Genomic DNA, 14,585 nt, shown 5'->3' on the forward strand with positions numbered 1-14,585 from the left:
TCAAGTGTCTGGTTATGTCAAAAAAAAAACAAAAAAAAAACAAACATTAAATCCTGGGAATAGAAATACAGTACTGTACCATAAGACTCCCTTTGCATAGTAGTTTGATCCAATCTAGATTTACCATGAGTTTAATAATTCACTACAGTATGCAGGACAAACTGCTATGCAAGTCAAGTCTTATTTCCATCTCTGAAAATAAATAATAATAATAAATAAACAAATAAAAATAAGAATACTGTTCTCAAGCTAAAACTGCACAAAATTACATTTAGTCCTGAGCAACATTATTCCACTGTTTTCCAAAGCCAGCTGTGTCAAGTAGACCAAATACATTCCTTACATTTTAAGTTTTACACTTGATGTAAAAAATATATTCTGCTGGCAGGATTTACTAAGATTTTGCTCCATTGGACATTTTTTTGTTGAATAATAAAAACAACAACAACAACAATAATAGATATAGGAGTAAATAGATTGTTGGGGTAGAGTTTAAATAGCTTGAATAAGTGTTATAATAGTGTTATAACAGTGCAATCATTTTGTGATTTGCATGTTTTAAAAGCTAACGTCTAGTCAAGTGTGCTGTGATTTCATTTTTTTTTATTTATATAATTTGGGATTGCCAATTATTTTATCCCCGATTTTCTCCCAATTTGGAATGCCCAATTACTCAACCCAGCTCACCGCTGCAACCCCCACACTAAGACAAGGACTCACGTCCTCCGAAACGTGTGCCATCAGCCATCCACTTTTTATAGCACTGCAATCCTGCCGTGAAGCCGGGCAGAAATACAATCCTCCTGGAGTAACTCGTCTACAGCTCCAACTGTTTCCCAGTTGATGGATGCACTGTACAGTCTGCATGATGCAGAGGAGCTGGGTTTGGCCCAATTTCCAACGGTAGAGGCTTCTATTGCTGCTCTGGTACAGGCGCCTAAACTAGCACTCCTGACCAAGTTCGCGAGCTGCCCTAACATGCAGTGTTGGGTCTCGGAGGTGATTCTCAAGCGTGCTAACTAAGCCAGTGCGTTCAACGTAAGGCTGGGTAACTACAACAGCATATTGGTAGCCCTTCCAGGCCTGTCTGTTGAAATCACTTTCAGGGAATCACAGACCCTCACCTCAGCAGCTAGAGGGAGTTGCGTTTGGTGAACAAAAGCCTGTTCTGTGTCTCCAAATTGACCAGGCAAGCTGTGGGCAGGAACCTTGCTGCTTTGATAGCCCCAAAAAGGCAGCTTTGGCTTTCCCAAGCACGCGTGCCTGTTATGGATAAAGAACCGTTGTTAGATGCCCTCACTGGAGGCTTAGCATGATTCTTGATGCACTCATGAAGTCTCCATTTGAGCCCTTGCAATCAGCTGAGCTGAAATTTGTATCGCTCAAAGCGGCTTTCTTGCTTGCAATCGCCTCCGCAAAGCGGGCGAGTGAGATGCAGGCATTTTCAATTGCGAAAGCCTGCTTAATTTTTGAAGAAGACAGGCCAAAGCATACACTTCATACCGGTCATGCTTTTTTGCCTATCTTGGCATTTCATGGGCAGTAGTGTGAAGTAGTGGTTAGGGCTCTGGACTCTTGACCGGAGGGTCGTGGGTTCAATCCCAGGTGGGGGGCACTGCTGCTGTACCCTTGAGCAAGGTACTTTACCTAGATTGCTCGAGTAAAAACCCAACTGTATAAATGGGTAATTGTATATAAAAATAATGTGATATCTTGTAACAATTGTAAGTCGCCCTGGATAAGGGCGTCTGCTAAGAAATAAACAAATAATAATAATAATAATAATAATAGTAATGTCAACAAGTCTGTGGAATTGAAGGCTTTCCAACCGCCTTTCCAGTCTGAAAGAGAGCGGCAGCTTCATACACTCTGCCCTGCGTGGGCACTAGCGTACTTTGTTGACAGAACAAAAAGTTTGAGGCAGTCCTAACAGTTTTTTGTCTGTTATGGGGTGAAGTCCCACGGTCAAGCCCTGAGAGGCACTGCAAATGGATAATGGACACAGTCAGGACTGCCTATGAGCAAGCTAACTAGCCCCCTCCAGAAAAGCTCACTGCCAATTCCACCAGGGGCATGGCAACTTTGTGGGCTTTATTCCAGGGTGCATGTGTCAAGGACATTTGCAATGCAGCGGTGTGGGCTACTCCCCAGACTGAATGTCGTGGATCCACAAAACCCTGGCTTTGTAACTAGAGTATAAGGGCGGCTTCAGGGTTGACCCTTACAGCATAAACATAGAGGTGAGTTTCTCCCTCCATTTTTTAAACCTAACTGCTTGTTACTGGGGTTCATAATGGTAACACATAAGGAAGTCTTTGGCTTAGCCTTGGGAATGACCAGTGCTAGCCCAACACTGACTTTCCACTCAAAGCAACAGCACAGTCCTCTGCCACCCATCTGTATCAAAATGCCAAAGAGAGCATTTGCAACATTCAAGGTATAGATCTGTTAAAAACTTTGAAGCGTAAAGATTTACAAATCTGTTCATGCTTCCTTTTGGGTGGCTACTGTACTCATGTCACAGCCAACAAAACAAACATCTAGATACACTTTTTTGAAGGCTTTTTTTTTTTTTTTTTTTTTTTTTTTTTAAGAGTCATAAGACCAATAAAGTAGGTCAGCTGCCTGCCACAACACATTCTCTTGCAATGTAGAGGACTTTCTTGCTCCTTAAGCAGGAGTTCATTTTCTACAGAACAGCAGCCTAGAGTAAATGTATCACTACCAAGTACTGTACAGCACTGCACAAATGCTTATGTAGACCTATATCTGGCAGCAGGGTGTTAAAATACTATACAGTGACAAGAGGCAGTTTCCATGTTGGTCTGAAATGTAACCCACTGCACTGTGCAGAAATGGCACTGAATTTACTCTGCAACACTGCCTAAAGCATGGTTTTGTGAGAATGGCAAGCTGTCAGGCAGTTGCCGACAACACAATCCATTTAACAGTCAATGATAATCCACCTGTGTCCGGGTGTAAGTGGCTCTGTGGCTGTTCTGTTAATGCAAGGGGTACTTATTTCAATGTTTATAAATTTGAATTACTACAGTATACAACAGCATGGTAAGTTGTTATAATAAAACTGATAGTAGACCACAATAAAGATGGTCTACTTTCAAAAAAAGCTAACCACATATAGTGGAGAGACGTTTCATCATTTTTGGGGCCCTAGATCAGTGAATCCCCCACAACACAATACAGCAGTCTTCGTCTTCATGTTTGCTCACTCCAAATAGAAACCCTCATACAGCATAGCAAGATTACTGTACTTTTCCACTTTTTACACTGCCTGTTCCATACTGTAGGACTCAAATGCCTGTGAGGAAAGGGCTACTAAACAGTGATGTATCTGTTTCAAAATTGAATTAACGAATGGCTGTGTATCTAACTACAAGTAGGAACTGTTTATTATTATTATTATTATTATTATTATTATTATTATTATTATTAAAAGAGTTAAGGCCAAATGTCCACTGATTGCAATGAATGAATCTGTTTTACAGACCTGTATTTTTTTATTATTTTTATTTATTTATTTATTTATTTATTAATTTATTATTATTATTATTTATTTCTTAGCAGACGCCCTTATCCAGGGCGACTTACAATTGTTACAAGAGATCACATTATTTTTTTTACATACAATTACCCATTTATACAGTTGGGTTTTTACTGGAGCAATCTTGGTAAAGTACCTTGATCCCCAGTGGGGGACACCAGCAGCAGTGTCCCCCACTGGGGATTGAACCCACGACCCTCCGGTCAAGAGTCCAGAGCCCTAACCACTACTCCACACTGCTGCCCCTGGTTTTCAATTGAACCCTTACTATCTTGCTTTATACTAGACATACCCAGTGACTAAACACACTGACTGCATGCAAAACTGGCCAACACAGCAACAGTCCACCAACAATAATCTAGCACAGGGCTTCTCAAACTCTGTCCTGGGGACCCCCTGTGTCTGCTGGTTTTCATTCCAACAGAGCTCTCAATTACTTAACTATACCCTTAATTGAACTGATACTTTGCTTTATTAGACATTTTTACTTGTTTTCAGTTCTTAAACAGTTGCAGTTCAAGTTACTTATCAAGTCTTATAGCTATCTTGAAATATGCAACTGTTCTTGAGAGCTTGGTTGGAATGAAAACCAGCAGCCACAAGCCCTTATCTAGCATAACAAGAACACTATTTCTGATCAAGTCCTCTAGGAAATCGATTTATAAACATGTACAGCAGCTGCTAATATTACAATATTCACTAATTAACACTGTTTAAAATGGAAAATAAACTTCTGTTATTAGATGGCAATATTGTTTACCGCAAGAGTATTACAAAATGTAATCTACTAGTTATTTTTAACAACAAATTAGGGTGCTTTAACAGCAGATTCACGCACTAATTTTTACAGTAAACATTTACAGATCACCCTGCATTTTTTCTTTTATATATATATTACACCCCAGCTGTCCAGGTAAAACCTCCCTTTAAATTTAATCTAAAATTTAGCCAGCTTGTTAGGGTAGAACTAGGCCAGTACACGTTAGCCTGAAAGCAGTGAAATTCGGTGAGAAATGACTGACAGGTTCTTCGAGTGAACCAGTCCGTTTGGATCTTTTTTTTCTCCCATATATATATATATATATATATCATAAAGGCCTATCGCAGAAGTTTTGCTGAAAAGGAAGTTAATATTTTTTAAACAGTAAGGTCAAGAACCCAGTCAAAGAGCCTTCGCTTAGCTATTGAAACATCAATACGTGTATGTAAAACTCCATATTATTACCCAACACATTTCAGGTTTCTCAAATAAAGAAAATAAAATAAAAAAAAGAATAAGACTAAACATTGTCGATTATAGTTTTTGTATTTAAAATATATTTGCATACGTTTACAACAATGTCTTCTCAAAGTTAGTTACTGACATACAGGCACTGTAAATGAAATACACACCGGTACAACTTTCTAAGAATAACCCTTATTTTGCACAGAAACCCATGTTAACCGAGGTTTATGTATCATTTCAAACAGTTAAAAAAAACAACTATGTGTCGACTTCACCACTTGTTTTCGCGAAAAGCCGGTGAATTCTTTTTTTGACAGTTGCTGACTTGTTTATTACAACAGGGCCTGCTAAACCAGGCGTAGGCCCACTCACTGTGTCACGATAAGCGGCATTAGCTGAGATCCACATTCATAACAAATTATTACTGATAAAATCATAAGGTAGAAATAAAATGCATCACTTACGTCGAAAGTTTCCGGGTCCAGAACAATACCCCGGGCCATAACTCCCTGAGCTGGACAGCCCGGCCCAGGTTAGCTTTGATTTTAGCCAAAATGTCATTGGATTCCTCGTCTAATCTGTCCGAGTAAGGTAAGAGTTTGTTGTAGACGATCTCTTTCTGAGGGACAAAACCTAATCCCCGAAACTCGTCTGTGTTCATATTATAGTTGTTGGTCCGGATTTGCAGCTTTCTTTCTCTCACTTTGTCTCGACTGTTATCCCGTAGTATTCTTAAGACAGCGAGTTGGCTCCCTATGACATTTCATTAATCTGATGATGACGATGCAGTAAAGTGTGTGTCAGCAGTTAGGATCTCTCGGTCTGTGACCTCCACAGTCACACACACGCTCTCTCTCTCTCTCGCTTAGCTTTTTCATCACTTCCTGTAGAGAACAAACAAAAACCGTCAGGACTACTCAGTTTAATTTAATGACACACATCTTTTTTCCTAATAGATGCAAAGTTTGTTATTCTCTCTCTATTCAAATGGAGCGGTCAAACCAATTGTACATTATAGTAGTCTTCTAATACTGCGGTAAAGACTGTTCTAATTTTGGGTTGAAATACTTATCACGTATTTGGATTGCGGCATGATCACACACGAGATGAATTACGATACAATATTACAATAAGATTATGAACAAGTATTATACGTTTAATGCACCGATTGCTTATGTTCATTTTGTATTGTTTTCTACACTGATGTCTAATGTTTTCTGTTATGCTTTGTGTTGTTTCCAGGGAATATTTTTTAACTATTGTGTAGGCTGCTATTTCACGCACTTGGTACATCGGTTTGTTGCTTTTTCTCAGGTATCATACACTACAGCTGCTGCAACGTACCCCGAGGATTCCCTTCAATATTTATTTTGGTGTCATAAAATTAAAGACTGTTCCGTGGGGAGTCATTGGGTGGGGTAATTATTTTAAAAGTGTATTAACAAGTTGTTTAATTCTAAAACTGCACAGTAAGTGTCTTGCTCAGGGTCACACAGAGTCAGTCAGTGGCAGAGGTGGGATTTGAACCGATGACCTTCTGGACTTTAACCACTGGACCACACTCTATGTAACCCTGGCAACAGACCCCTAAACATTAACATAAACAACATAATGGGTTTGTAATGGCTATAACTCGGGAACCATGTCACGTAGAACTGTTCCGTTTGTGCATGCTGGTAGCTGTCAACTGACTCTATATAATGAATAAGTTAAATATGGATTTATGGGTCACAAGCTTTGACCTCCAAAAACTGTAATGGCTATAATCTGTCGTTCATGGTCAAACTGGACAATTCAAGGGTTTGACAGTATATAACTCCTTAAACATTACTCTGTATGCAGTGTGTACTATAGAACCTGTATAGGAAACCAAGTATGCCATATCCAAAACCTTGACAATGACATTTGACCTATCACGTTTTACAACACGGACGAAGTTTGTCCAGAAACTTCAATTCTAGTTATTATTATTCTCGTTTTGGACGTTTTTTTGACAACGTATCTCCTGCTACAGCTTTGCACTAATCAACTCGATGCTTTGCACTGTTATTGCCCTGTACCTGTAGATTTATGCTATTGTCTTTATTGTCAATTGGACTTATGGATCTTATTAAATTGCCAGAATGTAAATTGCTGCTTTCTACATTTTAATGTAACAACAAGCTAGCTCCTAATTAGTCGGTTAAAGATAACTAAAACTTTGTCTCAATATTAACCGTTCAGCTCGCACAGGTCAGCCACTGCCTTGCATGCCGCAGCAGCAATCTGTTATTATCAGCTATGGTGATTCACCAAACTGTTGTTAAATTCCCCGCACCGATGAGCACCAAGTGATGTCACTTCCGACTCGGCGATGCAGAGCACCTATGAATTTAACAACGCACCCGTTACTGTCTCCGCTGGGTGGGTTCAGATTCCACAACCACTGGGAATGCATTATTTATTTATTTATTTATTTATTTATTATACATTTTAATTTAAAATTACATTATTTATTTTACATTTAAAACATGCACAATAACAACAAAAGTAGAATTGTGTCTGACCAGAACGTTTTAAGAAAAAAAGAATAAGCTGTATAAAAATCTGTTTTCTAAAATAATAATAATAATAATAATAATAATAATAATAATAATAATAATAATAATAATAATAATTGCAATCAAATTCAAAAATAAACAAGTTAATAAACAAGACACAGCTTTAGTTAACTAGCCTGGTTTTTTAGATTTTTTTTTCAAACAAAAGCTTACCAACAACCATTAATAAAAATAAAATAAGACCACAAAAAGTGTTATGCAAACTAAATTAAAAATTTTTTTCAGTATTAATAGAGGCACAATTTTACCTCATACTTAATAATGTATGCTGTGTTTTGTTTCTTTTGAAAAACTATTCAAAATGTTGTGAACATTTTATTATTCAAAAGCGTTTGACTGAATGATGTACAAATTGCGGAGAATCAAATCTAAACCGATTTTTTTTTTTTCTCACTAAAAGCTACATTGTACTGAGCGATTTTGTGTTTTGGAAGATAAGGCACTACACCTGCATATACCTTATTGTAGCACCAGTACTTTCTTATAGCCAAATACATCTCAAACTTTTGATTAAACTAATTTGAATCTCTTATGTTTTGCCAATTATGTTTTAAGGTATATCGAAATACAATACAAATACAAGTGAAACACAAAACATGAAATCATTTTTTGTGACTTCCAAAAAAGTTTCAGTTTATTGGCATCACAAGTAGTCTAATTTCCAATTTGAGCAATTGAGGACCTGCAGGAAGAAATTATTGGTTAATTATGCCTTCTGGCGGGGTGCTCTGTCCATTTATATATATGAAGGCTATATTTGCATCCTGAGCCATTCGAAAAAAAGGCATAATACCACAGTAGTGACGTCAAAAAGTGATAATTCCTCTAGAAGAAAACCAACGTTACATACATTTCCACGGTAACTTTGTTCTTGGCACTATGATGCACTAGTTCCCTCTGGTGGTTCTGTGCGAAACTGTTTTAAATTTGAAATGGTGATGGCAGTGCGGTGTTCTATTGATAACACACTGCCCAGGGTGTTCTGTACATGCGGTCTTTTTTTATATAAATGTTGTGACTTAATGACCTTTTAAAACATAATTAATGGCGATAAGGAACCACAAATGGCCTTTTGTTTGATCCCTGTCAGCTTGAAAATGAATTAGGACCAAGCAACAGGATGTTCCTGCTTGTTAACTGAATATTGCTTTATTATTATTATTATTATTATTATTATTATTATTATTATTATTATTATTATTATTATTATTATTATTATTATGTTTATTTTTTAAAGATGCAGTGTCCAACAACAACGTGCAATTGCGGTTCCTGAGTGAATGCACTACATCCTTGATCCTTCCATACAGTAATTCAGCTTCTGTACATGTTTTTCAAATTATTTTGGGATGAGGGTCTTTCGGTTTTTTATATTGTTTGTCCCAAGTGCGTTTCCGTTCCCCCAGCGTCTGGTGCTGCCAAGGTGACCAGTTTTTATTTCCAGGAGAACTGCGGGTGGAGGATATTGAATATTTTATTTCTTTGAATACCAAACGTAAATATTTTTTCATTCTTGATTTACACTGTAAGTTATACCTTTAAGATGTACAGACTTGGTGGCTGTTACGGAACTGCGGCAGCTTGTACTGATTCTAAAATATGTATGCTAAATTCTAAGCTTAGTGATTCCAAATTAAACAATGCATATTTAAAAAAAAAAAAATACAATGGGGGAGGGATTGAAGAACTCATATTGACTAGTTAACTGTGTCGTTCACTGTGACCTAGTTTTTTTTTTTAAAGTACTGAATCCTTATTGGTCGACATTTCAAAAAGTTATAAGGGTAATAATGATAAAACAAGTCTGCAGTGCTCTGGATGTACCTCATGCATAGTGACCTACTTTTTCATGGCGCTGACTCATGGCATGTGTTTATTATTTAATTGACTGTGCTTTGTTGTTTAAATATGAGGACGTTTTCATCCATCATCATTAACCGCTTACTCCTTTACTAACCCGGCATACACAGGGCGCAAGGCGAGACTACACCCTGGACGGGACGCCAGTCCATCGCAGGGCACCACACACACAGAGGGCAATTTAGAATGACCAATCAACCTGGACAGCATGTCTTTGGACTGTGGGAGGAAACCGGAGCACGGGGAGAACATGCAAACTCCACACAGACAGTACCCTAGGCCGGATTCGAACCCAGGACCCTGGCGCTGTGAGGCAGCAGCGCTAACCACTACGCCACTGTGCCACCCAGGATGTTTTCACCATAGTAGAATGTCATCTGGGTTCTGTGACTGCTCAAGTTCTCTATACGTTTTTTCAGTGTTATGGAAACACACTGGACTGTATTTTTCACTTGGACCTTTTTTGCTGTTATAAAGCTGCCACCTCAGCTCACACACAGATGACATTCCCGGTATATTATGCCTCTGGGGGATGCTATGTTTTTGTTTACAAATCACCTCATTTAAGTTTAAGCCATTCCCTCATCGTACACTTCAGCAGCATCAATAACAGAATCCACCCTGTGTGCCTTACTTTTTCACAGAGTTTCTCTTTATAAACCCAAGCCCAGTCAGGTGTTTTCATATGTGATGGCTTCCATCTCAATTATTTTTTTTCTGGCCCTTGTTTTCAACTGACATCCTGCTTCCGTGCAAGTCACAGACCTGGAGCTCATTAGCATTGTACATGCTGAGTCTCTGGGGTTAGTGTTGGCGTTGCTCTCCTCTCCAGTAGCATCGATGGGACTAAATTGGAAACTGTTTTCCCCATTGGCAATGTATTCCTGAACAAGGAGTGTTAATGTTTAGTGCCCTTTTGTAAATAAGGCCCATTATGCCTTTATGAGACTTTTTTTTTTTATATGATGAACTCCAGCACAGCTCTTTTATTATTAAATACACAATATTCTCTTAGACTTCAGTTTTAGATGCTGTAATTTGTTTAACTGTAGAGAATGTGAAATCTTGGAGCATTTGAATGCTGTATACTCCATAAACGCTAGAGGGTTCTGAAGGGAGAGCAATAAACCATCCATGTATTCTAGAGGCATGTGTAGTGTAAGTGGAGAAATCTGCTCTATATGCAGTGCCAGAATTAGGTACTGCTATGACAATTTTATTTTCATCAAATCAAACATCACATGCAAAAAATCTAAAGTGCACTAGTTTTGTGAAAAAATATCTTTATTTCTTAGTCTAGATAAGAACAAGCTTGGCTTTAATTCTGTGGGCAAGTTGGTCCGAAAAAGGGGTGTCTACAGAATGTGTACACTGTATATCAAATCTTTAAACAGCATTTTTATCATTAAAATATTTTATAGAGAACCCTCTTTATTTTAGGTGATTCAGGTAATCACCAAGGGATTTAGTGTTTTTAAACACAGCCACTTGCAAACTTTAAACAGCCCACCTATAACAGAACCACAGCTGGCAAGAACAGATGTTAGACATTTATTAAAAAAAGGTGTACCATGCCATAGAACACTTCTTTCCAATGCACTCTGAGTAGTTTAAATTTTAACTCAATTGTTACTCAGTATAGCTTTTAAGTGTCATCATTTATATTAATACTATTTTTTTTTTATTAAAAAAATGTACAAGTACCTAACAGCTTAACTCACTAGGCCCCCTGCTGTTTACAGATTGCCAGCAATATTTCTTAGCAGACACCCTTATCCAGGGTGACTTACAATTGTTACAAGATATCACATTATACAGATATAACATTATTTTTTACATACAATTACCCATTTATACAGTTGGGCTTTTACTTGAGCAATCTAGATACAGCAGCAGCAGTGTCCCCCACCAGAGATTGAACCCACGACCCTCTGGTCAAGAGTCCAGAGCCCTAACCACTATTCCACACTGCTGCACTAAGCCACCCTGCTGTTTACAAATCACCAGCAATAAGCAGCATTAACCTGGGCCAAAAAAATACCTGAATTGTGTCCATAATTAATTGATTTGACTATAATGGAAAAATACAACCCTTTCAGTTTTTGTTGATGGTAAACAGTTACCTTGGCAAATGATCAGCATCGCACATTGTACTGCGTTGGGACTTACTGCCTACCAGAGTACCGGGGAGAATGGGAGCAGGATTCGTTGTATGTTACTGTGACAGGGTAGCGGGGAGAATGTGAGCAGGATTCGTTGTATATTACTGGGACAGGGTAGCGGGGAGAATGGGAGCAGGATTCGTTGTATATTACTGTGACAGGGTAGCGGGGAGAATGGGAGCAGGATTCGTTGTATATTACTGGGACAGGGTAGCGGGGAGAATGGGAGCAGGATTCGTTGTATATTACTGTGACAGGGTAGCGGGGAGAATGGGAGCAGGATTCGTTGTATATTACTGGGACAGGGTAGCGGGGAGAATGGGAGCAGGATTCGTTGTATATTACTGGGACAGGGTAGCGGGGAGAATGGGAGCAGGATTCGTTGTATATTACTGGGACAGGGTAGCGGGGAGAATGGGAGCAGGATTCGTTGTATATTACTGTGACAGGGTAGCGGGGAGAATGGGAGCAGGATTCGTTGTATATTACTGGGACAGGGTAGCGGGGAGAATGGGAGCAGGATTCGTTGTATATTACTGTGACAGGGTAGCATCACTGGCAAGGCTGTTTCTATCAGGAAGGGAGACTCAGAACACAGAAAGCTGCAAGTTTAAAGCGCTAATGCATACTTTTAATATAAACAAACAAAACAACATCGGCACGGTGGCCATAACAAACATTTAAACAAAACAATACCCAACATTTTGAAACACAGCTTCATAAAACTCCCCTGAACACCAACAAGAATTCCTCACTATTTTGTGAGCGCCTCACCAACATTCATTTTCTCAAAACCACCCGTGAATCTCCCTTTTATACAACCCCCCCCCCCCCCCCCCCCCCCCCCCCCCCCCCCCGCCACCCGCCACCCGCCACAATGACCTTAAAAGATGATTCCACCTAATAACAAGATTAGTTTCCCTTTTCCCTTTCTGCCACATTCTTTACAGTTGCTGTAGTAAAGGAATGTTCTATAAACTAAAAACAGAAACTGTGGTGGCATAATCTACTGATCTAATATATCTGATCTAATAATATATGTACTATAACTCTAGAATGGTAAAACAAAAATAAAAAAAATAACTTGATATCCTGACATTTCAGTATAGGTTTAATTACAGCATAATATTTGTGTCCTGTCCTTTGTTCTATTATACTACATACCAATATACTGTCTTGTCCTGTGGAATATTTTCCCATTGTGTGTTTTGTAGGGCAACAGTATGGAGTAGTGATTAGGGCTCTGGACTCTTGACTGGAGGGTCGTGGGTTCAATCCCAGGTGGAGGACACTGCGGCTGTAAAACTTTAACATTTGATTCTTTTAGTCCTGTTTTTTTTTTATTCAAAGTAATCTTCATGGTTTTCATTTTATATCATGCACATTGTTTTAGTTTTATAATCTGCTAAATGTTACTACAGGAACCTACAGCTTTTATAAAAACATGCAGCACGCAATGTGGGATATACAATTGAATGATGCGTAACACAGACATTCTCATTCATGTCTCTCAGTTCCTGACTACCAGTACATTGTTGTTGTGTAAAACTGTTTTGATTTGATTTTACTTGAAACATTAGCCATTGTCTTCAAACCCTCAATCATAAAATTGGGCAGCAGTGTGGAGTAGTGGTTAGGGCTCTGGACTCCTGACCGGAGGGTCGTGGGTTCAATCCCCGGTGGGGACACTGCTGCTGTACCCTTGAGCAAGGTACTTTACCTAGATTGCTCCAGTAAAAACCCATCTGTATAAATGGGTAATTGTATGTAAAAATAATGTGATATCTTGTAACAATTGTAAGTCGCCCTGGATAAGGGCGTCAGCTAAGAAATAAATAAATAATAATAATAAAAAAAATTCAAATAACTAAACAAACTAAAACCTGTTAACAAGGTACCTTTTATAGTCTTCACTGTGACGAGGGCTGTGAGAAGAATGAATGGTAATACTATTGTAACTAAAATCTTAATGACTATAAGATTTCACAGCAGCATCCCTCTGTAAAAACCAATATAATAATAATAATAGTAATAATAATAATAATGTATACGAAGTACTGTTATCTGTCTGCTTCTAGAAGATTAAAATAAATTGAAATTCAAAAGCAATTTTCTTCTCCATAGTTTAAAAATAATTTTCCAAATGCCTAATTCTCATGTCAAAACTCAATAAACAATTAAATCAATAAAATAATAATATTGAGAGTGGTAAAAAAAATAAAATATGCAAAATATACCTTTGGTATTTTTATAATCCAATAATTAGCTCTTTATGGTGTAATAAATCCAGGATTATTTGGGATGTAAAGAGTTTACTAGTTTTGGCTCAGAGATGCGTCCATATGAAACTGTATTTCACAGGAACAGTTACTGTGGAGTATTTAAATATAATGATGTGGAAATACTGGCTCTCTCCCTGCAGGTTTTCTGCCTGCTTACTTCAGTGATCGAAAACCACATTGCCCTGCTAGAGGTTAATCTGACAGCATTGGCAAGAGCCTTTCACCATTTTAATGGGCAGGCATGTTGCTTGACAGACACGCTATGTGTGGTTGCCAGGTACGTGTTCACATTGCATGTTTATCCTCAAATTGAAGCCACAGGATGCAAATACACTCAAATTTACAACAGGGTCTAACATCGGCACTATGTATGTTTTCTAACATGTGGGAAGACTGTATGCAGTTTAAGTTTCTTGGTGCTTGTTTAGAATAGGTTATGCGGTTCAAATGAATACAATATTTTATTATTTTTGAGTTTGGTAATAATTATTGGACAAGTGATTTTAACCCCATAGCCACATTTGACCCTCCTTGTGACTTAAATCAAACTTTCATCATATGAGCATGATTTCTGTAACGGGTCGCAGGATTTATTTCATCTTATTTCAGTGTCATTCTTTGAGGTACCATCTGAAAATTACTATAAACTGTCTTTCTTGATACTGTATTGCAAGTTAGAGCGGTCCCTCGTTACACTTGCAACCTGGACACTTTATAAAAAGGAAAGCAAAAAATGCATTTACTAAAGCAAAACATTCTTCTAAGGAGGTATTTTGTAAGGCTGGGGTGATGCCTAATTTTTCACTATCAATATATCGTTCTCCAAAAAAGATGATGCATCGATTCATCACCGTTTTTTTTAACCTTTTTCGGGTTGATTTGTATCAGTTGGAG

General features: G+C 38.2%; 1 protein-coding gene across 2 annotated transcripts in view; it reads right to left on the minus strand.

The window, feature by feature from the left end:
- The window catches only part of LOC117411025 (proteasome activator complex subunit 4-like), a 46,141-nt gene extending 40,458 nt beyond the window's left edge, over positions 1-5,683 (minus strand). For both annotated transcript variants that reach the window (XM_059024845.1, XM_034018029.3), the window contains exon 1: positions 5,252-5,683. In XM_059024845.1, coding sequence (XP_058880828.1) covers positions 5,252-5,448 — 197 coding nt within the window. In that variant the 5' untranslated portion in view covers positions 5,449-5,683. The remainder of the gene's footprint in view (positions 1-5,251) is intronic.
- Between the last annotated feature and the right edge of the window lie 8,902 nt (positions 5,684-14,585).

This window comes from Acipenser ruthenus, chromosome 6 (genome assembly GCF_902713425.1).
Source record: "Acipenser ruthenus chromosome 6, fAciRut3.2 maternal haplotype, whole genome shotgun sequence".
NCBI classification, from domain to species: Eukaryota; Metazoa; Chordata; class Actinopteri; order Acipenseriformes; family Acipenseridae; genus Acipenser; species Acipenser ruthenus.